This window comes from Protomyctophum parallelum (assembly GCF_964188405.1).
Source record: "Protomyctophum parallelum genome assembly, chromosome: 14".
Classification (NCBI taxonomy): domain Eukaryota; kingdom Metazoa; phylum Chordata; class Actinopteri; order Myctophiformes; family Myctophidae; genus Protomyctophum; species Protomyctophum parallelum.
In genome coordinates, this window is record NC_139709.1 from 15,536,940 (window position 1) to 15,557,755 (window position 20,816).

Genomic DNA, 20,816 nt, shown 5'->3' on the forward strand with positions numbered 1-20,816 from the left:
CACCTGGTGGTGTGCAGATCGGAAAACGGTCGTTACCTGGAGGTGTGCAGATCGGTACACTGTCGTCACCTGGTGGTGTACAGATCGGTACACGGTCGTCACCTGGTAGTGTACAGATCGGTATACACTGTCGTCACCCGGTGGTGTACAGATCGGTACACTGTCGTCACCCGGTGGTGTACAGATCGGTATACACGGTCGTCACCCGGTGGTGTACATACAGGCAGTATGTAGTAGAGAAAGCTGACACACTCACACGAGAGGGAGTGCGCGCGCACACACACACACACACACGAGAGGGGACACATGCACACACGCATGCACGCAGAGAGGAAAAGACAACAGGGAAATATTTGGTCTAGGAGAGAACTTATCTATTAATTCGTCCTTGATTCTCAGCAGCAGCACTGATTGTGCAGTGTACGTACGTTTCATACAGGGTACAGATCGGTACACGGTCGTCACCTGGTGGTGTACAGATCGGTCACCTGAGGCTGGGGAATATTCTGATGAAGAGGATCATGCTGATGAAGCTGAAGAAGACCAGGAGAAGCATCAGCCACAAGCTCCAGTTGACAGACCTTCTGGTGTGCTGCTCGAGTCGCATCGACTCCCTCTTCAGCTCCTCAAGGTTCAGGTCTGCCTGACACATGGACTGCCCCAGGGTCTGGTTGTCCTGTTTGATGAGGTTCTGGGCTGCCAGGGTGTTGTTCTTCAGGTTCCTGGCCAGGTGGAGCATGTCCTCGGCGAGCTGCTCGTGCATGACATGTTGATGCTGCAGGGCAGAGTCCAGCTCCGCGGCAGACTGATGCTCGTCCTCCAGAGGCAGACCTCTTCTGTTTCGCAAGTCTGTATTTGAGGCGTCTCCACCAGACATTCCTGTGCCCAGCAGCTGTTTCCTCATCTCTCCTGTACAGTGGGCTTTGGTCTGCACGTGGATAGTCTTCATGGCTGGTATGTTCTCACTGGCCATCGTGGGTGTCCGTCCAGGAGCAAGGCACTGACTGGCTAAGGCCTTCCCTATCGGGGAAGACAGTTTCTCTGCATCTAGAAGTCCTTTGAGGAAATCTACTTTCCTTGTGTAGTCTGTCAGCACTTCTGCTGTGGGTTTGCTTGGGCTCTTCCTCAAAGCCGCCAACATCTCCTCCAGAGAACAAAGATACTTTTCTAATCTCCACTCCGTTTCCACTCGTTTCTCATAAGCTATGGACTCACACCGGGACAATAATCGGATCAAATTGATCTCCAACCTAGAAGACATGTTTTGTAAAACTGGGTAGAAATGTCAGAATTATGTTGTACCCCAAGGCTGAACCAAGCCAAGTAATTCCGTCTTCCTTTGCAACATTTACTAAAAGGTGTTTGGTTCTGCTTATGACATTTCAAACAGGTTGCATATGCTTATACAGGCTCTAAAATTTACCTTAGTGATGCTATTTATGCAATGTTTTCAGATGAGATACCCTTATTCCTAAATACTGCACATTCCGTACACTCGATGACGTGTACAAGTTTTCCGTCATCATTAGTTGACATCAACAGTTCAGGAAGAAATACGAGGGAATATGTAAAGTATTTTTAAGGGGCGCTAGCCCCTCCAATGCATGGGTTTCAGAAATTACGTCATAGGCCAGCCAAGTCTATTTATGGACTTTTAATGTTTGAGAGCCTAATTATTATTTCCCGTCCCAGCCAAGTCTATGGAGTTTAATGTTTGTTTAGGGTAAATGATCTCGCTGATATAAATACATATTGTAATACATTTATTTAATTTCCTTTTTTAACGGACATGATTGAGAACATCAATCTAAAAAATTGCCCCCAAAATCTGGGCACCCCTCACTTCATGTGGGCCAATACATCATTATCGAGTAATGAGCTACTCGAGTCCACACCGTTTCTTCAGGAACCATATTTTCTAGTATTATTGATTGATTTCCTCACATCAGAACAATGGGATTTAGGTTGAACATTGGTGACGTATTCATTCAAAGGTACAGTCCACATCCACTGTTTTTGTGCTACTCTACTCTACTATTTGCAATGGAATAGTTTAGTGCTCGTTTTCAAGTCTTCCCGGGCTGGGGTTGCTATGGTGATACATTTTACAGAGAACAGACAGCAGATTCTCTGATTGGCCAATCAGGGAAATGGCCAAGCATCGAGTGACATCTGTGGAGAAATGCCAATATATAAAGGTAGCGCTTGGGAAGTAACTGTATGGAGCAGGGTTTGATCAGGATATTAATTCTTTACATATCAAGTTTTGTTAAAGAACTCAGTTTTTACTGACCAAGGTTCGCTAAAGACCCTGGTTCTTTACCGAGCAAGTTTAGTTAACGATCTCGGTTCTTCACCGAGTAAGGTTCATTAAAGAACTCGGTTCTTTATGCAGCAGCGTTCGTTAAATAACTCTTCTTTACAGAACAAGGTTCATAGTTCTTTACGGTGCCAAGGTTCGTTAAAGCCTTTCGGAACTTGGTGGAGATGATGTTTCACTGGACAGTGCATCTGAAGGGGGGACCAAACAGAGGCCGTCATTCTGCTGTGGCAGCAGGACACAAGGTGTTCTCGTTTGGAGGGGATGGTAACATGTACAACGTTCAGATTGATGTGTATGTCTTCAACACGGTGTCTTTGCTCTGGCTGAAGTTGTCCCCAGTGACAACTGGACGGGACGGCCCCCCTCAGGATGCCATGCGCTGGCGCAACACAGCGGTACTCATAGGAGATATGATCTACATGTGGGGTGGCGTTACTTACAGAAGTGAGTACTCCAATGTGCTTTATGTGTTTGATGTCGACACCCACAGATGGTTCAAGCCCAGGATTTCTGGGACTGTTCCAGAGGCGAGGTGCTACCACTCAGCCTGTGCCTTGGGGAAAGCCATGTATGTATACGGAGGATATGCACAGCGGACTGGATGCATGAATGACATCTACAAGTTGGACACCACCACTATGAGGTGGTCTTTAATTAATACCAGAGGAACTCCAGCGCCTGCTTCAGAATGTCACACTGCCACCATCATTGGGACAAAGATGTTTGTATTTGGAGGCTACAAAAACTGCAACAGGGGCCGGATTGAGGACCACAACAATAACGTCACAGTGTTTGACACAGAGACCAATTACTGGCTAAGCACACCTTCTGTACAGCTTCGACCAGGAGGACGTGTGAGTAATTCAGCTTTTGCATACAATGGAGAGCTGTACATATTTGGTGGCCACAACTGGGACCAGAACTTCAACGATCTTTGGAAGTTCAATCCAGAAACCTTCTCCTGGGAGGAGGTTACGCCCAAGGGAAAGGGCCCATGTTCACAGATGTATAGGATGTGCTGTTGCATGGTGGGAGAGAGTGTCATCTTCCTTGGAGGTTCGTACAAACCTGATGACCTTTACATCTTAGACTTGTGCCCTAATCTGAAAACGTTATGCAAGCTAGCAGTTATTCATTACGGCCTGGAGCGCTCTGGACTCCCACACGACATCAGGTGGGAACTGGCAGCCATGACTACAAACAGCAACACAATAAGCAACCACCCATAATAATAAACACCCATATTAATGGGTGTTTATAAAGACAGAATCTAACAATGGTTTCTTTAGTTTCTCTCTCCATTTTGCCCTGTCATGGTTTGTCTGTTTGACTGTCAGCGTCCTTGCACCATCTCATGTCTTAATCGCTGCCCTGCACCTCTTCTTGTCTTGTCTGTGCTCCACCATGACTCGTCTGATTGACTCTCGGCAAATGTCCACAGCTTCTGGTGTTTCTGTCCATTGAGCTAAATAACATCTGGAGAGGGAACAGAAACTCTCCACCTACTTATTTCAATGCAATTGGGCTGTAAAACATTACTTACACCCCCTTTAATAAATAGTGACAAAGGCATAAGATTGAAGTTGTAAATTAGGAAAGAATAATGAGAATTAACAATTAGCTTAAAGCAAAAGTTTTCCCTCTCCCTGTGCTGTGACCATGTCGTGGCAGAGAGGCTTGCGTGCTTCTAAGACCAACAATTCTGGGGGAGCCCCTGGCTCCTGGCAGGTTTTACCTTACCAGATTGGTCTTGGGTGAGGAGTCAGACATAAATCAGCACATTGACCCTCCAGGACAATAATAAAATATTAAATTCTATACTGTATATACTAGATGTATGTAAACAGTAATTTCTACTTTTCATGGTCCTTCGAGCCGGGTTTAGGGACTATCGTAATTTAAGCTGAATCCTTCCTGTAATGAAGGCGTGTAGAACACCATCAGGAAGGTGATCGTGCGACGGGACGATGTTGTAGCACCTGCTGATAACGGTCACTGCGGTAACTGCACTAGTAACATGAATGTTAACTCATTCAAACCGTGTCATTTTAGAATTTTACCACATTATCATTATATTATACTTTGGCTATTTTTGAATCCCTGGAACATTTTGAGATGGGGGTCCGCAGCCATATACATATACTTTGGGGAGGTCCTAATGGGTCAAACATAAAAAAACTACACCCGTGTGAAGTGAGGGGCGCTCTTATAATCGTACATCATCATGCATCATCTCATACTGGCCTATCAGAATGCCCATTTCCTGTGATTGGTTAACTGATTTGCTCATCTACATAATCTTTTACTTCATTGTCAATAGCGTTTAATGTTTTGATGTTTAATTTACGTCATATTTGGGGAAATTGACCTAATTCCTCCGTTCATTTTCAATGGCAAATCTTGAGACGTGTGGGGACAAGATTTAGCAGACATTTGACCTGAATTCCCCTTTCATTGTCAATGGCAAATTTGAGACGTGTGGGGACAAAAGATGTATATATAGGAGGGGCTAGCGCCCCTCAAAAAGACATAGGTAATTCCTTGAAAAAACAAGACAGGGTCTAATAACAGTGTTATGTGGCTTCCCTGTGCAGTGGGTAATTGGAGTCCAGTTGCATGGAGCCAGTGAAATTAATCTCCATATTTGGGTAACATCTGGGAGTACTCACACAAATGCAATCTTTGAATCAGGTTCAGGGATCTCTAGGCGGATGATGCCCTCGGTGCATGTGGTTTAAAAAGATTTAGTTCCCCTGTGTACACTAACCCCGTTAAAAAAATAAAGAAACCAAAAAGTATTCTTTGTCAATTTCCACTCGCGTGTTCTGCAGTCACTGTCACTTGTTGACTAACCCCCCTGTTGATGTAGTGGGGAGTCGGCTCCCTATTCATCAAGACACACGCAACTTGCCTTCCACACACAAACCAGTAGGACTCGTTAGCGCAACAACAGGGCTGCAAACGACCGGGAAAGATCTCTATCCAATTTCCTATTGGATGAATTTTCACGTTCCTTTCTCCGATTGGATCTCCGTTTGTGTTGATTGGACCTCATTTTCGGAACCCGTGACTGAGAAGAAGGCTCTTCAATGTCGGTTGTCCTCAGTAATGATCTCCATTTTCTTTCACTGGCCCACTTGTTCCGTAAGAACTCCATTCTCTGATTGGACCTCTTTTCGTGCCAGTCTTTGCATTTTGACCTCTTTTCGTGCCAGAAGTCCAATCTCTGTTCCTTGGACCAGACCTGGTCCTCCGTTATGTGGAGAAACACTGACTTTGTCTCCACTTGTTGTAAATGAGACGATGGAGGCTCTTCACTCTGACGGGTCTCCAATCTCTGATTGTTCCAGCTTTCACGGTCGTTATTCTGCCAGAAGTCAAATCCTCGATTGTTCAATCTCTGTTCACCGGACAGGACCTGGTTCTCTGGTTTAGCAACAAATACGGTCTCTGTCTTTACCTCTGGCTGAAATGACAGTGTGGAAGAAACTAGTCTGAAACGCTGTTCCATGTCGTCAAATTAGTTAGGACAGACTATTGCACTGATGGAAATCTCTGATAAAGAATGAATTGCACACAGCTGGAAGTTACAGTATCCTTTAGAATGACAAATGCTGTGGTTGTCCAGCAACTATATACATAGTTGCATTATGTGTGTCATCACTGAAGCAAGTATTGAGCAAGTATGTATTGAATGCAATGTTGACATCTGCAAAAATATCTTGTTTGTGACACTTTTTTGACGTCACGTGTCACAAATGTAAGATGTCCATATATGGAGACCATTTGAAACCTTGTTTGGGCATTTCCTGTGCGCTGCTGAGAGCAGTTTTATTTTGCAAGCACTAGACTTCTCACCTGATGACACACTAAGGTGAGTTTCAGTGATGTCATCAGAGTCACTGATGGCAGAAGATTGGTGTCATGGTACACCCATGTCCACCAGTCTTCTGATGCTATATAGTACACCGGTCTTTTGGGCAGTGTGCCATGCTATACCCTAGATTCCAAAATTATTTGGAAACCCCCCGAGGGGTCGCGACCCACAGGTTGAGAACCCCTGCCCTAGAGTGCAGCATCACCATCTTCTGTCTAGAATAAGTAGTTCACTGCCTTCAGTAGGACACCCCCCAGCCCTCCACAAAAAAACTACATTTAGTTTCCATGTCTTTAGTTTGAAACAATTTTAACCATTTTTTTAAATCATTGTTTAGGTTGGGTGGATATTATGTGGACTGACAAATTTTGAATACACAATATAGTGCTTGCACAGTAACACCTATATAGGCCTACTTCCTTTTTATATCCACCTCAAAATATTAGCTGCCAATTATTTGGGTGAAGAAGAACCACTCGTTTAGATTTCAACTAAATGCAAATTATATGGGGGAAAAAAACTAAAATGTTGTGTCTGTAATTGTGAGTGTAGTCTCGCGATTTCCAAACGCTTCATCATACATTCGGAGATTGTGGAATAGTTGTCTGGCTACGCGAGACTATTGTGAGTGGGAATGTGAGCGTCCAGCTTGGCACACCTAGCTGTTAACAGTTCCCTCATCTACCTCACCTGCCTGGCATCAGCTCGTCACCTCCAAGTCTATAAAGTCGTGCTCTTCTCACTGCACGATGCCAGATCGTTTCTTGAAACCTTTGTTTTGTACTCCTTGTGACTTAGGCCCCCTACACACCTCGATCTGACGCAAGATCACTGATCAGGCTTTAATCACAGAGGTTTTGCTCCCTGAAAATCTGATCAGTTTGGTAGTATATCTACGTGTGACCATCTCCTTTGCCCTTTTCCTCATCACGTGTGCTTTCAAGAGCTTTTGCTTGTAAGTTGTCATGCTTTAGTTCCTACTTATACTGTTGCATTTCTGTATTTTGTGCAAAAGTGCATTTAAATAATTTCAAATTCATATGGCTTTACATGACTATGTGTGTGTACATTGCCAGATTTACACGTTTTTACAGATTTACACGTTTACCCCACCTGCGGTCGCTTCTCGCCCTTAAGGAGTCTTACTGGTATTATATGTAAAATGTTCATTTCATACGGTCCGAGGCTAAATGTAATGTTTCACTTTATACATGCACGGTCTATGGTGGCTTGGTGGGGTTAGATCTACAAACCATACACATCAGTGAGTGTGGTTTAAGTTTAACAATTAGTTGTTAACATTTGGAACAATGTTAGTTTGATGTTTCATTGTAAAACAAGATTCTACATGTTTGTCCATTTGGTGTCATAATGCACATTAAAACTAATAGTGTTAAGTAGGCCTATTGGTGGATAAAATGTATGAATATACAATAGGCCTACCTGTCCTCCTGCTGCAGTGAGGCGACTGGCGAGTTTCAAAATGAATAAATGGGCTGCTCTCCCTGCATGCCTTTTTAAATCTAGATTAACATCAGGTGCAACTGCAAAGCCCCGCCTACTCTACTGATTGATTGATTGAAACAGTTGTGCAGAATGGGTACAGCTCAAGGAAGGTACAGGTCAATACAAAAACTGTATGTAAACAGTAAGACTTGTTTACATAAGGGGCCCACTTTTAAATTCAACAGAACATTTAAAGACATACAAATATAAAATAAAGAGGGGGGGGGGGTAGTTTTTTTACAGGGTTTCAAATTGCAACCGCCCGTAAGTGCGGTTTTGAAGGAGTCTAGGGATTCACATTTATTAAAGGCTGTTGGTAGGGCGTTCCACATTTTAGTGGCATAGGGGCGAAATTAATTGAACCTCTTGTTTGAGCCCCTTGCTACTTTTGCTTAAATAAAACATATAATAATGCAACTCAATACAATTGCAAAAACGACTGAGGATTCATTTAAAATTTCTATAAGTTTTAATATACATATACTACAGAATTTTGATAAAGACCACTTTAATTGACATTTGTAGTGTAATGAGAGGGGGGGGGGTGTACAGAGTTTTTGGCTTGTCATATATCTGGTTTCTTTTTGATTCGTTCAATGTTGAATAAAAAAAACGAAAAGGATTTCAACAAAGTCAGTTACAGGATTGTATAAATAGATTTTTTCACCACAAACGAAAATAAAATACTGTCAAACTGCAACGTTTGTTTGCTTGTGTTACCACTGCTTACCACAATTTCTCTGTATGCATGCATGCCATCATTGTTTGAACATCTCTGAAATGAAAAGAAGAATGCTACCATCAAAACAATTGCACCACTTGGATAAAGGATATTGCACACCTCAATGCCAAAGAACGTAAAATAAAACAGACTCAGAAAAATAAACCCATTAGTTGTCTTTGTCTTCGTTATAAAGGAACCTAAGCTTCTCTCCCCAGACAGTGGAGAGAGAGAACACAGTGATGAGGATAAGCTCAACTCAGGACTCAGAGAGAGAACAGGATCACAGTACTTAACCCAGAAGCTCTGACCCATCACCTCTGGTTACATGTTTAACACTTTTATCCACAAGGGTCCCTACACATCTGGAAAATAATGGGTGGGAGGGAGAGAGAGCATAGAGAGAGAGAGAGCGAGAGAGTCCAGAAAAATATGAATGTTAACAGATCTCCAAAACCCTGGACCTGCTAAAAATGAGCAAAGGAAATATACTCATTTCTGAAATAGAGATGAGCTTACAATTGCTAGTCTCTCAAGACAGACTGTTGCCTCGCGTCAACTTTCGAGGAATAACAGGGGCCAATGTTGACGATGGGATTCTCAGATTGTACAATTGCAGACCCTGTTTTAACATTTAACATACTAATGTGTTGAAATGTATGAGTCATATATTTCAATATTGCTCCACAACAGATGCTGTACATACTGTATACTGTTAATATGTGAAATTAAGTAACAGGGTCTGCAATTGCATAAAACAAGCTCATATTACTCTGAGACTGCTATGTCAAATCATCAAGGATCCGATATCTTCAAATTCAGTCCAGAAATAGAAGTCTGAAAAGTATGGAAATTATTAATAATTTAATTGTAATAATAATTGTGATAATAATAGGAATAGTATAGCATAATAGTATAGGAACCCTGTAATCAGTTTAAGTAACATTACCTCCAGAAGATCCTTAACTATTTGAGGTCCATAAAATGTAAATGAAGTCTAATGCAGTGAGGGGTGAATTTTAAAGTTCCACTTAAGTAACTTTGGTTGGCTCTTCTGCCGATATTCCTGTGATTGTCTTGAATGATGCTGATTAATGGAACTGGAGAGATTCCTCCTCAGTTGTAATGACACAATGACTCATTCTCAAATAAAATGCTGAACTTTTTCAATCTGCATTTACATATTGTACCATTTCATTATTTAGCCTCTTGCGGTTTCATAATCAATGACTAAGTTGGAGAGATGTAACATCTTTACAATATATGTCGTGGATGATTATACAATTTCATTACATGGTTGGGTTGCTTTCGCCCCAATGTGAATCTAACCATAGGTCCGTCATAAAAGGAACAGCAAAATACATTTTACAGATTTTAACAGCAAGAGGAGAAATACATTCTTTGAGTATTTTTTTTAATCAGGTCCATAACACCGAGGGAGAGGACAATCCAAATCTATGCACAAGGCATTAGATACCATGCATTGGCCAATGTATAGTTCATCATCATGACTCACGTTAAAGCATCACTGTGCAACTTCTTTTTTATGAAGAGTGTAATTTTGTCCAATCTGTATAGAGTGTACACTACAGTATGACCCATTTTCCACTGGTTGGGAACCGGTTGAGTTCAGAACCACTTTTAAGTCCATGAGCCAGACCTCCAAAATTGCAACGTTAATTATGAAATATACGATAACCCTTCCACAGTAGTAGCTTTTTCATATTTTCTATTTTTTGCATATTTTCCTACATAATGCCTAATTGTCATTGTCTGTGTAAGTAATCAACTGGGGAAGTTTCATGGTGAGAACTATAAATGTATTTTTTACCTATTCACCTATCACGTATAGGCCTAATGTAGGTGAAAATTACAAAATGTGCGATGAATATGAAAAAGCTACTCCTGTGGAAGGGTTATCATAAAATTTACCTATATTGATCCTATAAACAATTTAATATACGGTATGGTTTTTCCCACTCAATTCATAATAACGCTCCAATTTTGAAGGTCTGGCTCATGGACAAAAAACTGGTTGTGAACTGAACCGGTTCCCAACCGATGGAAAAGGGGCCTATGTGAATAGAATATAACTGATACAATTGGGGTGGTTGTATTTTGTCTCTTCTATTGAGACATTTTAGATTGTGCCAAAGGTCTCACCTAGACACAGGATCTGACACGAATTTTTACCTGATGGTCAAGACTCAAATTATCCCCTGGGCAAGCAGGCCGGCTCTATTAGCTCAATAGTAAAAATGTCAGCACTTCAAATACTGGGTAGGAGAGGAAAGTTACATAGTTCTGTTTTAACACTATTTCAGTTGAAAGTACATGATGATATATATATATATATAGTTGATCTACAATTAGCTTGTCGATCTGCTAATTTAGCTATTTTCATGAATTCTTGAATTTAAGAAAACTATTTTTTCTGGGCTGTTGTAACCAGACTTGCTGTCCACTCCCCCGGTCAGTGTCGTCTCTCCTGTAAATGGCTTTGAATCCAGTGCACTGCTTCTGCATTTTTAATTTGTTGTGTTCTTTTCTATTTCTTTAAACTTTACGTCAACAGTAATTTTTTGTTTGTTTTTGTTTTCACACCCCAACCACTGACGTAGAAAGACAGAGCTTTGCTGATGTTAAGATAATGAAACATGAGGAGCTCATCACTGGGATGATGTTCCCTCGCTGCATGGTCCGGGTGGGTTAATGCTAATAGTTTATAGGAAGCTGTGGGGTCCGGAGGTGTTGGGGGAGGGGGGGTTGTTGGATGGAAAGGATCTTTTTATTGTCCTCTGTCCTCGTTTGTGATTCAAAGAGTTACGGATAAAGCATTGAAACCTTGTTTTTTTGTTGTTAGCAGAGTTCATGTCTCGGGCAGAATCTATGCTTCGTTGTGTGCCGAGAAAGGCTCATGACGCGGTGCATCCGCAAAACATCGTGAGCTATTCTCGGCATGCAATGAAGCATATGTTAGGGCCTAAGACAAAGGGGTTCTTGGAGAATGACATGAAGTATTCAGGTTCCGCTGACTTTCACAGAATGCCAGTCGAAAGAGTCAACATATTTGTTATTGTTCTGTCACCGTCTTTTTCATTTAACACCGTCCCCTTCTGTACCTCAGGGTCCGAGTGCTAGTGCGTTACCGAGTCCCAAACTCGTTTGTGTGGCAGAGCCATTGTTCTGACCAGAAAATAGTAATATTATTATGTACAAACACAATCAAACCATAGGGCCGTCCAAGGCGTCCATACGCCATCGTGAAATGATAAAGCATCTGGGGTGATCAAACGGATAAAGCTAAAAGAGACGCGTCTAAAGCCCAAAGAAGTATACATTTTGTGTCTTGTTGTACTTCCGCTTGCGTCCTCCAGGGGAGTTGCTGCTGCAGGCACTGTTGCACCAAGGGGGTGCAGTTGAACTGGATGGCCACACAGAGGCACTTTCTCTCTCCTTGTGTCTGTAGACTGTGGGTGCTTGTTGTGTGGTGGTGGTGATGATGAGTCCAGACATGGCAGGGATGCGTCACCCTGGTGGTCTCACAGCTGCGTCTGTGCTACAAGGACGCCTTTTGCAGATGTTTAGCCCAGGCTAAGTGCTTCTGCTCCCTTGGGAGCTGTGGCTACCATGGTGGAACTGGAACGATTGAGAGGATATTGATGAGTATATCAGTTTTGCCAGAAGGGAAACAAATCAGTACTTCTACAAATCTTGTTTAAAATGTATCCTTAATCTGGAGTGTGCACATCACAGGCCACACAACAAACACTTTAAAGGGCTAACCACTTGAGCCCTGTTTTATATTTCGGTGCATGATGGCAACGCACAGCGAAAAACAGACGATCTACAAGCTCACAGTGCATCGTGATGTGCTGTGAGCTTGTAGGTCTGATATTTGAGCAATTTTTGAAGAATTCCAAAAGTGTGTAAATAAACACTCTCACTGTGTATTGCAAAAAGAAAAGCTAATAAAAATAATAATTAAACTTTTCTGTGAGCGATAAATGACACCATCTGAATGTCCACCATACCAGTAAACCGGGCCCGCTTCGCAGGTTTTAAAAACAAATATTTAGCCATTGCTATTTGAGCCATCCCGTTTAAGGGTAGATGAAAACCAGCACCTCATCTTTACAGAAAATGTCGCGGTAAAGTTGCAGCGGCGCGTGCCGGCTGGGGCTACAGTTAACGGTAACGACAGGTGGACGGACATCCCTTTGCTCAGAACGTCCTAAAAATCCCCAGTGCCTCTTCAGATTGGAGGAGATGACGACTACCGGGGTGCATCATAAGAGACCTGGATGTGAAAGCCGGTCCTCCTTGCCGGTCACCACCAGCAGCACAGCCTTCCTCAGGCAGTCTGAGGTGCCCAGTGGATGGAGAGGGAGGTGGAGGAGGGCAGCCTGGGAGAGCCGAGGAGCCGTAGAACCAGGGTGTGTGGTGTGGTCCGCCCCCGGTAAAAGAGCTATAAGAGAACGGAGGAGGAACTCTTTCAATGGCCTCTTTTTTAATGTTTGGAGTCTCTTTCTTTGTCCGTCTCCCTAGGAGATGATCTCCAGGATGTAGAAGACAAGCTCCATGACCACGGGACCCTCGCTGATCTGGCAGGCCCCTCCATGGATGACGGGGATCAGGGCACTGTCCAGGTCCGACAGGTACTGGGGGAGCAGCGGCTGGCCGTTACTGCCCGCCAGGTAGCCCACCTAGAACAGGGGACAGCAGCACAGTGTTGGATTTAGGACAGTGCTTCTCCAACCGTTTGAGCGGTGCCTAACCACTCCAATGAACAGCTATGTGTGTCTGTCCCTATGTACTGTATGCAATGTACATGCATGTATGTTTGAGTACAGACAGCTGCAATACCGCTGGGTGACCTAAAGTGGCACTGTTGAGCAGCCTAAAGGCAGCTGTTGAGCTTCACACTGACCAACACACACACACACACACACACACACACACACCCACAGAATAGAAGAGGTTACGTAAAAAGAAAATCTATCCAAAAGTTTCCAAATATTTGTATTAAAAAAAAAAAAAAAAAAAAAGCAGACAAGGTCAAAGTGAGCTTGTAGATGTAGATCTCGTCATTTGTTAAAGATAATTATTATTATATCAATTACACACCCCATGAAGCCTTGAATCCTAGAGATTTTCTTTTTTTCACATTCATGAGCCAATAATTTGATCTCAATTGAAATAGTCTCAATTGAGTCTCCTTCTGACCAGCGGCCATGAATTCAAGGCTTCAAGGGGTGTCGTTTACTGCGCAATTGATAGAAAACATTTTTGTTGAAGTCAGGGTTGGGCAGGTAGTAGCTTTGACACCACCATTATGTCATCACTAAATCCGTCACTAAAGCAGTCTCGATGACAGACACAGCGTCACCCTGGCGTCACCACCCGTCGCCGTGTCACTTCTTGTGAAGCTAAGAGCTTGGAGACAACGGTGAGTGACGCACTGGGCAGTGTGTCTGTCTGGGAAACTGACAGCTGTCTCGGTCAGCACTATCACTTTAATCATACAGGAACACACACTTTATTGTTTGGGGACACTTTGAGTGCACTCCCTGACTCACTGGCTGTGGGCGAAAGCTGTCTTACTACTCTACCATTATGTGCACTGCATCTGCACACCGTTGAGTCTGTTCTGTGCACTGCATCTGCACACTGTTGAGTCTGTTCTGTGCACTGCATCTGCACACTGTTGAGTCTGTTCTGTGCACTGCATCTGCACACCGTTGAGTCTGTTCTGTGCACTGCATCTGCACACCGTTGAGTCTGTTCTGTGCACTGCATTTTCATAATAAAAAATGTTGTTCATGGTTCATGGTTCCAAAAATGAACTAGTTTAGTTATCTTTATTCCCCCCCCCCCCCCCCCCCAATACAGTTGTTAATATAGTTGCTGCGAGCTATATTGTCAAAATTATTGCCACAGCCCATATAGAACCACATACACATTCCTATTGGGAATAAAATCCAAACCTTAAAAAAATCCATTTGGGATTAATAAAGTGACAATTTTTACCATTATCCAAATTAATTCCTTTTTTACATTTTGGGAAAAATAGACAATTTAACACTGAGGTGCCCACAATGTTTAAATGCCACAGAATCTGAAATCCTTTTCCTGCTTCTGTCTTTATATGGGACAAAATTAACTTGTTTAAGCTGATATTATTTTATTGTGAAAGCAAAACCTGCATATTTCCGCATTCTGAAAATAGCTGATCTACAAGCTCACAACGTGTCACGGATGCATCGAGTTGTGAGCTTGCAGATCAGCTATTTTCGTCGTATGACGAATAATAAATCGATAGTTACGTATGTAACTACGGTTCTATGAGTCCCGAATGACCGCCAGAGGCGGTGCTTTAAGCACTGAATATGTCCCTTCGCGCATGCGCAGTCGAGTATTTTATACCAACAATGTCAATGTTTTGACCCCGTGATGACCCGGAGTCGTCTATAACTTCCGGCAGTCACCAGGAGCTCAGTCCCTACAGAATCTTCTCGCAAGAACACGAGGATTCTGAGTGACAAGAGTGCTCTGGCGGTCATTCGGGACTCATAGAACCGTAGTTACATGCGTACCTATCGTTCTATTTCGTCCCTGCTGACCGCCAGAGGCGGTGCTTTAAGCACTGAATGACTTATACCAGCCAAGTCACGAGGAATCCTGATTACAAACCTCAAAGGGTAGAACTGGAGGATTCGGGGAAGAGGACCACGTCCAATGGGTGGGGAGTGGCAACATTCACCCTGTAGTACCTTGAGAAAGTGCCTGCCGAAGCCCATGAGGCGGCGGCACAAATGTCCTCCAAGGGCACCCCTCTCATGGCACCCCATGATGTGGAAATGCTCCTTGTAGAGTGGCACCGTACCCCTGATGGTACGGGGAGGTTATTTACCTCATAGGCGTGGCTGATTGTGTCTACAATCCAGTGGGACAGGCGCTGCTTGGAGAGAGCGCCGCCTTTGTTCACACCACTATGGCAAAGGAATAGCTGCTCTGCCCGCCTGATGCGTGCAGTAGCTTCAATGTAGGCTCTCAGGGCCCGAACTGGGCACAACAGCTCCAGTTTGTCTGTCAGCTCCCCAGTTGGGGGGTTAAATCGAGCCAGCCTGATAGGCCGGTTGAGGTGAGCCTGCGACAGCACCTTCGGGAGGAATGCTATGTTTGGCCACAGCGTGACCCCCGAGCCGTCTGCGTTGCACCTCAGACATGATTCGCTGACTGACAGAGCGTGCAGTTCACTGACGCGCTTTGCCGATGTAATGGCCAGGAGAAGAGCTGTCTTGCATGACACCCACTTCAGCTCTGCCTGTGCCAAGGGTTCGAAGGGAGGCCCGCCCAGGGCGTCCAGTACCCGGTTAAGGTCCCATGACGGAGCTCTCGGAGCTCTCGGGGGATGCAACCTCTGTGCCCCTCTCAGGAAGAGGGACACCAGGTTGTGGCTCCCTACTGTGCGGTCATTGATTGCAACATGCCGGCAGGATATTGCTGCCACGTACCTTCAAGGTAGAGGGGGATCGGCCCTTACCTAGTAGGGATTGCAGGAACTCCAGGATTTTGGGTACAGGGCAGTGTACTGGGTCTTCGCCCAGATCCCTACACCAGCTGGAAAACAGCTTCCACCTGTTGTCGTACTGTAGCCTGGTGGACGGCGCTCTGGCGTTCAGTATTGTGTGTCTCACCGGGCTGATCAGCAGTGGCTCCGGCCCCTGAGCGGCCAGACGCACAGCTGGAGGCGTTGTGGGCATGGGTGCCAGATCCGGCCTCCAAGCTCCGACAGTAGGTCCTTCCTGTCGGGGAGGCGCTAAGGTGCTCCGTGACAGAGGCTGTGGATCAGGGGGAACCATGTCCTCCCTGGCCAAAAAGGGGCCACCAGCAGGATGGTGTGACCCTCCTGAACGACCCTCTGGAGAACTGTACGTACCAGAGGAAGTGGTGGAAATGCATAGAGCAACTCCTGTGGCCAGGGGTGCGCCAGTGCGTCCAGGCCCAGCGGACTGACGGTTTCCACTAGGGAGAACCAGCGAGGGCAGTGGGTTGACTCCCCTGAGGCAAAGAGGTCCACCTGTGCTCTCCCGAAGCGGGCCCAGATGGTGTGCACCACATTCGGATAGATGCGCCATTCCCCTGACGGGGGCTTCTGGCGGGAGAGGAAGTCTGCAAGGTGGTTCCGCTCCCCAAGGTCCGGGGCTCGAAACTGCCTAGTAGAGGACCGTCCAGGGTTATGGCACCGCCTCTGTTCAGTACGCTGGCCCCAAGTGGGGGCCTGTGGCAGGCGAGCTCGGGTGGCGGCCGAGGGGCCTCTGCTCCTGTTAGGAGGCCCCTCGCCTCAGGCTTGACAGCTGCTCCTTGTCCTCCCTGGCCCGGATTGTGCGGTCCAGCGCTTCCCGCGCAGCTGGGCCGAATATCGCTCCCGGCACCACTGGGAGTCCGCGCAGGGTTGCCCTGGTTTTCTCAGTCAGGTTGGCCTGCGAGAGCCAGACTTGGCGCCGCGCCTGAACAAGAGTGGACATCATCCGTCCAAGTTCTCGTGACATGAGGCCGAATGCCTCCAGTGATGCGTCACAGAGGGTGTTGGAGTCTGCGGGCTCTGTGCTCGCGTTGTCCGCCTGCAGAGATGCAGAGAGGGCCAGCATGAGGTGTGACAGGGAGTTAGAGATCCTCCCGGCACGGGCTCCTGCGTCATAAGCCCTTATGAGGAGGTCGTCGGTGGTCCTGCACTGGGGTCAGGGGCACCTGGTGTCCTGCCGTAGCGCCTCGTCGGGATCGACGACTAAGGAAGCAATGCAGGGCTCCACAGCCGGCATGCGAAGCAGGCCGACTCCTTCCGGGTTGTCCATGGCCGCGAGAGTACGCCCATCGGCAGAGAGACGAGAGCAAGCCTTCGAGTCTCTCCAGCAAGTATGAAGCTACAATTTACAATTTACAATTTAGGCATTTAGCAGACGCTCTTCCAGAGCGACTTACAATAATCAAGAACAAAGGCATGGGAATACATCACAAAAGCATTTATCATAAAACATGCGTAAGCTAAGAAAGTAACAGTGGAATATCTATATTATGAGACTATACATATAAACTATATATATATACTACTATGCTATACAGTACATATGTACTATGGCGTGCTATGACTATATACAATGCAATTATAGTGCCGTCTACATAACATGCTATAAGTCTGTATCAGATGCTATCTAAGTCTACAGAAATGCTATCTAAGGGGGTAGGGTAAGTGCTATGGGCCATGATGGAGTCTAAAAAGGTGGGTTTTCAGACTACGGCGGAAGATTGGGAGTGATGCTGCAGTTCTGACTGCAATGGGAAGTGCATTCCACAGTTTTGGAGCCAGAAGGGAGAAGAGTTTGGGACGTGTGGAGCGTTGTCCCGGCGTTTTTTGTGAGGGTACTTCCAGCTTCCCTGCGTTGGCTGATCTGAGTGCGCAGGAGGGTTTGTAGGGTTCAATCATACTTGCAAGATATGGGGGAGCCATACCTTTGGTTGCCTTGAATGCCAGCATCAGAGTTTTGTATTCTGTGCGGGCAGCGACCGGGAGCCAGTGGAGGGAGCGGAGCAGGGGGGAGACATGTGAGAATTTTGGCTGGTTGAAGACCAAGCGAGCTGCGGCATTTTGGATCAGCTGGAGAGGCTTAAGTGCACATGCTGGTAGGCCAGTAAGGAGGGAGTTACAATAGTCGAGTTTTGACAAGACTGTTGTCTGGATTAGGAGCTGGGCTGATTCCTGGGTGAGGAACGGTCTAATTCGTCGTATATTATAAGCTCCTTCAGAAAGTCCTCCGAGTGAGGAACGGCAAAGCTCGAGGGGGCTGGCTTGTTCTTGAAGAATCGGCTTGACGGGGCTGGCTCCGCCTGCTGCGGTCCAGCCAGGCCCTGATGTTCAAGAGCCATGTACAGGGCGGCGCCCCCGTCTCAGTCATACAGGTCTGGGCTGATGTGTATGAGCCCTGCTCCGAGGCCTCGGAAGCCCCCTCTGCCCCATCCTCCTCACCATCATAGTCATGGAAGTGGGTGGCTGAGGCCGCCAGGGACAGTGTGTCAGGGTCCTGACCCTCAGGGATCAGGTGTGGCATCGGAGGAGTAGGTGGTTCCACTCCCTCCAGAGCGCGGACGCTAGTGGTCGCTAGGGGTGGAGCCGTAAGCTGGAGGGAGGGAGCGCGGACGCTGCCTGTGCCAGTAGAGGCTACTGTTAGCTGTGCTAAAGGCCGCTTAGCTGGAGGAAGGGGGCGCGCACGCCACCTATGCCAGGTAAGGGGTGCTCTAGCAGAAACCAGTATATATAATATAATGATATAGTTGTCTCCACCAGGCCGAAGGCATGTGGGGAGAGTATGTTTTGCACTCTGTCCGTCCGTGTGTCCGTGTGTCCGTCCGTCCGTCCGTGAGCAGCTAATCTCGGCCACCGTTAACCCGATCGATGCCAAATTTTGCACACACACTCCCTGGATGCCAACGATGAACCTCTGCCCCAAACTTTCCACAACGGCCTGTTATAGCGCCACCAGGAGGCCGCTTTGTGCAAAACAAGTTTTTGCACAGTACACCTACAGATTTTGTCCAAACATCACGCAAATTGGTACACAGTCTCTCTAGAGCCATTCAACGAAACCGGTCTTTCAGATTTCTCACACTCCATCCTGATTGGTTAAGATTGGCTTCCAAAATTCACAGGAGTGCTCAGTTTCAAACTAAATGCTGCAAATCATGAGCACATCGCGTGATTTCCGTGAAATTGTGCACCCACATTCCCACTAGGCCGAGGACGAAATGCCACATGAACAATTTCAACTCAGACTCAAGGTGGCGCTATAACTGGCCGAAAAGTGACTTGCCGCCCCCAAGCTGTGCTACTCATAATGATGATTTGGCGGTGCCTGGGATCGAACACATGACCTTCTAAATCAGGGGTGGGCAAGATGGAGAGGGACACTATATTTCCACACTCTCTCCAGAGGGTCACATTTCTGTCATAGCAAATCTACAAGCTCAAAACGCGTTGAGCGTTTTGAGCTTGTAGATCAGCTATTTTTGAATTGAAATCCTGAATATATATTTTTTTCAATTTTTGAATTGGAATCCTGAAAAGTAACCTTTTTATTTAATGCACTTAGTTATAGTTATAAAAATGTTATGAACTACCGGTAAATTAAAATCATTAAGCTACATATATAGACTGAAGTAATTAAAGCGAGTCATGTTTGCATGTTTGGAATTGTAACAGCTGAAATCAATAATATATCAGTATTCTGATATTAACTTGCAGGCCACATCAAGTGATGGTGGGGCCGCATGTGGCCCCCAGGCTGTATAGTTGCCCATGTGTACAGTATGGTCTAAATGCTACCGACTGAGCTACCCGGAGTCCCAGAGACATGGTCTTCTCTATGAAGCACTGACATGACCCATGAAGCTCAATTGGGAATACGTATGTGTGTGCTGATACAGTCATTAATTGCTTTTGTACATAATGAGGCCAAAAAGCTTTACTACAGAAGAATGGGGAGCGTTGGTATGAAGAGGTGTAGACATTTACTTCTAGAGAGGGAAGTCTTGGAGCACTCTGGTGGAGCTGTTGCCCCCGTGACAGACTACGGATAAGCGGTTGAAGATGGATGGATGGATGGACCTGAAATCAGTAGGCTAAGGTAGGTAAAACTACTGTAGTAGGAGATCCACAAGCTCAATGTCACTTTTTTATGCTTTTGTGTGACGCTGTAGTACGATCAAGTGGAACATTATTTTACAAAAAAAAAAAACGAAAAAAAAAAAAACATTATGCCCCGACAGTGCCATAATGTGGGAGGGCTTGGACTCTTCCAAAGCATAGCAGCACTGCAGCAATCAGTCAGAAGAACTGTACCTGTTCCGAGTCCAGGGTGACGCGCAGGCCCAGCTTGGCCATGCCGTCCTCCTTGAGCAGCTTGAGGTGTGGGCACAATGCCACGCAGAACGCCCGTGCCACACTCTCCGTCAGCCGGCTGTGGTCGGCCGGGTCGCTCAGAGTCAGACCGCTGGGCTGGTCTTCACTCTGCAGGAAGAACACCTGAGGAGCACACACACACACACACACACACACACACACACACACACAACGTTCACGATGGTAGTTACAACGGAGCAGTTTAACAGCATGCTCAGGACACATGTTTGCGCACCACTGATATAGAAACATAGGTTTTAAAAAAACTGTTAGGATTTAGAAGACATTTGCAGAATCTGGTCTCAGGCCTGAAAGCAGGTTGGTTCACAGACTTTTCAATGCCAAGAACCCGTGGTGAAAAATAACTAAGTATATCAACTTTCAATAAGTAGGTTTCTTTTTCTTTTCTTTTTTTCCCTTTACTTATAATTAT

The 20,816-nt window shown here is 45.6% G+C and overlaps 2 protein-coding genes across 5 annotated transcripts in view; both read right to left on the reverse strand.

The window, feature by feature from the left end:
• Nucleotides 1-484: 484 nt before the first annotated feature.
• Nucleotides 485-1,261, reverse strand: LOC310870089 (vesicle transport protein USE1-like; the record flags this gene model as incomplete). Its single annotated transcript, XM_083781124.1, has 1 exon — nt 485-1,261. The coding sequence occupies one exon, from the start codon at nt 1,259-1,261 to the stop codon at nt 485-487; it is 777 nt and encodes a 258-aa protein (XP_083637250.1).
• Nucleotides 1,262-10,020: 8,759 nt separating this feature from the next.
• Nucleotides 10,021-20,816, reverse strand: part of zfyve9a (zinc finger, FYVE domain containing 9a) — a 68,895-nt gene continuing 58,099 nt past the window's right edge. For all 4 annotated transcript variants that reach the window (XM_083781619.1, XM_083781618.1, XM_083781617.1 and 1 more), the window contains 2 exons: nt 20,324-20,506; nt 10,021-13,133 (listed from right to left, as the gene is read on the reverse strand). In XM_083781619.1, the coding sequence (XP_083637745.1) occupies nt 12,972-13,133; nt 20,324-20,506 (345 nt within the window). In that variant the 3' untranslated portion in view covers nt 10,021-12,971. The remainder of the gene's footprint in view (nt 13,134-20,323; nt 20,507-20,816) is intronic.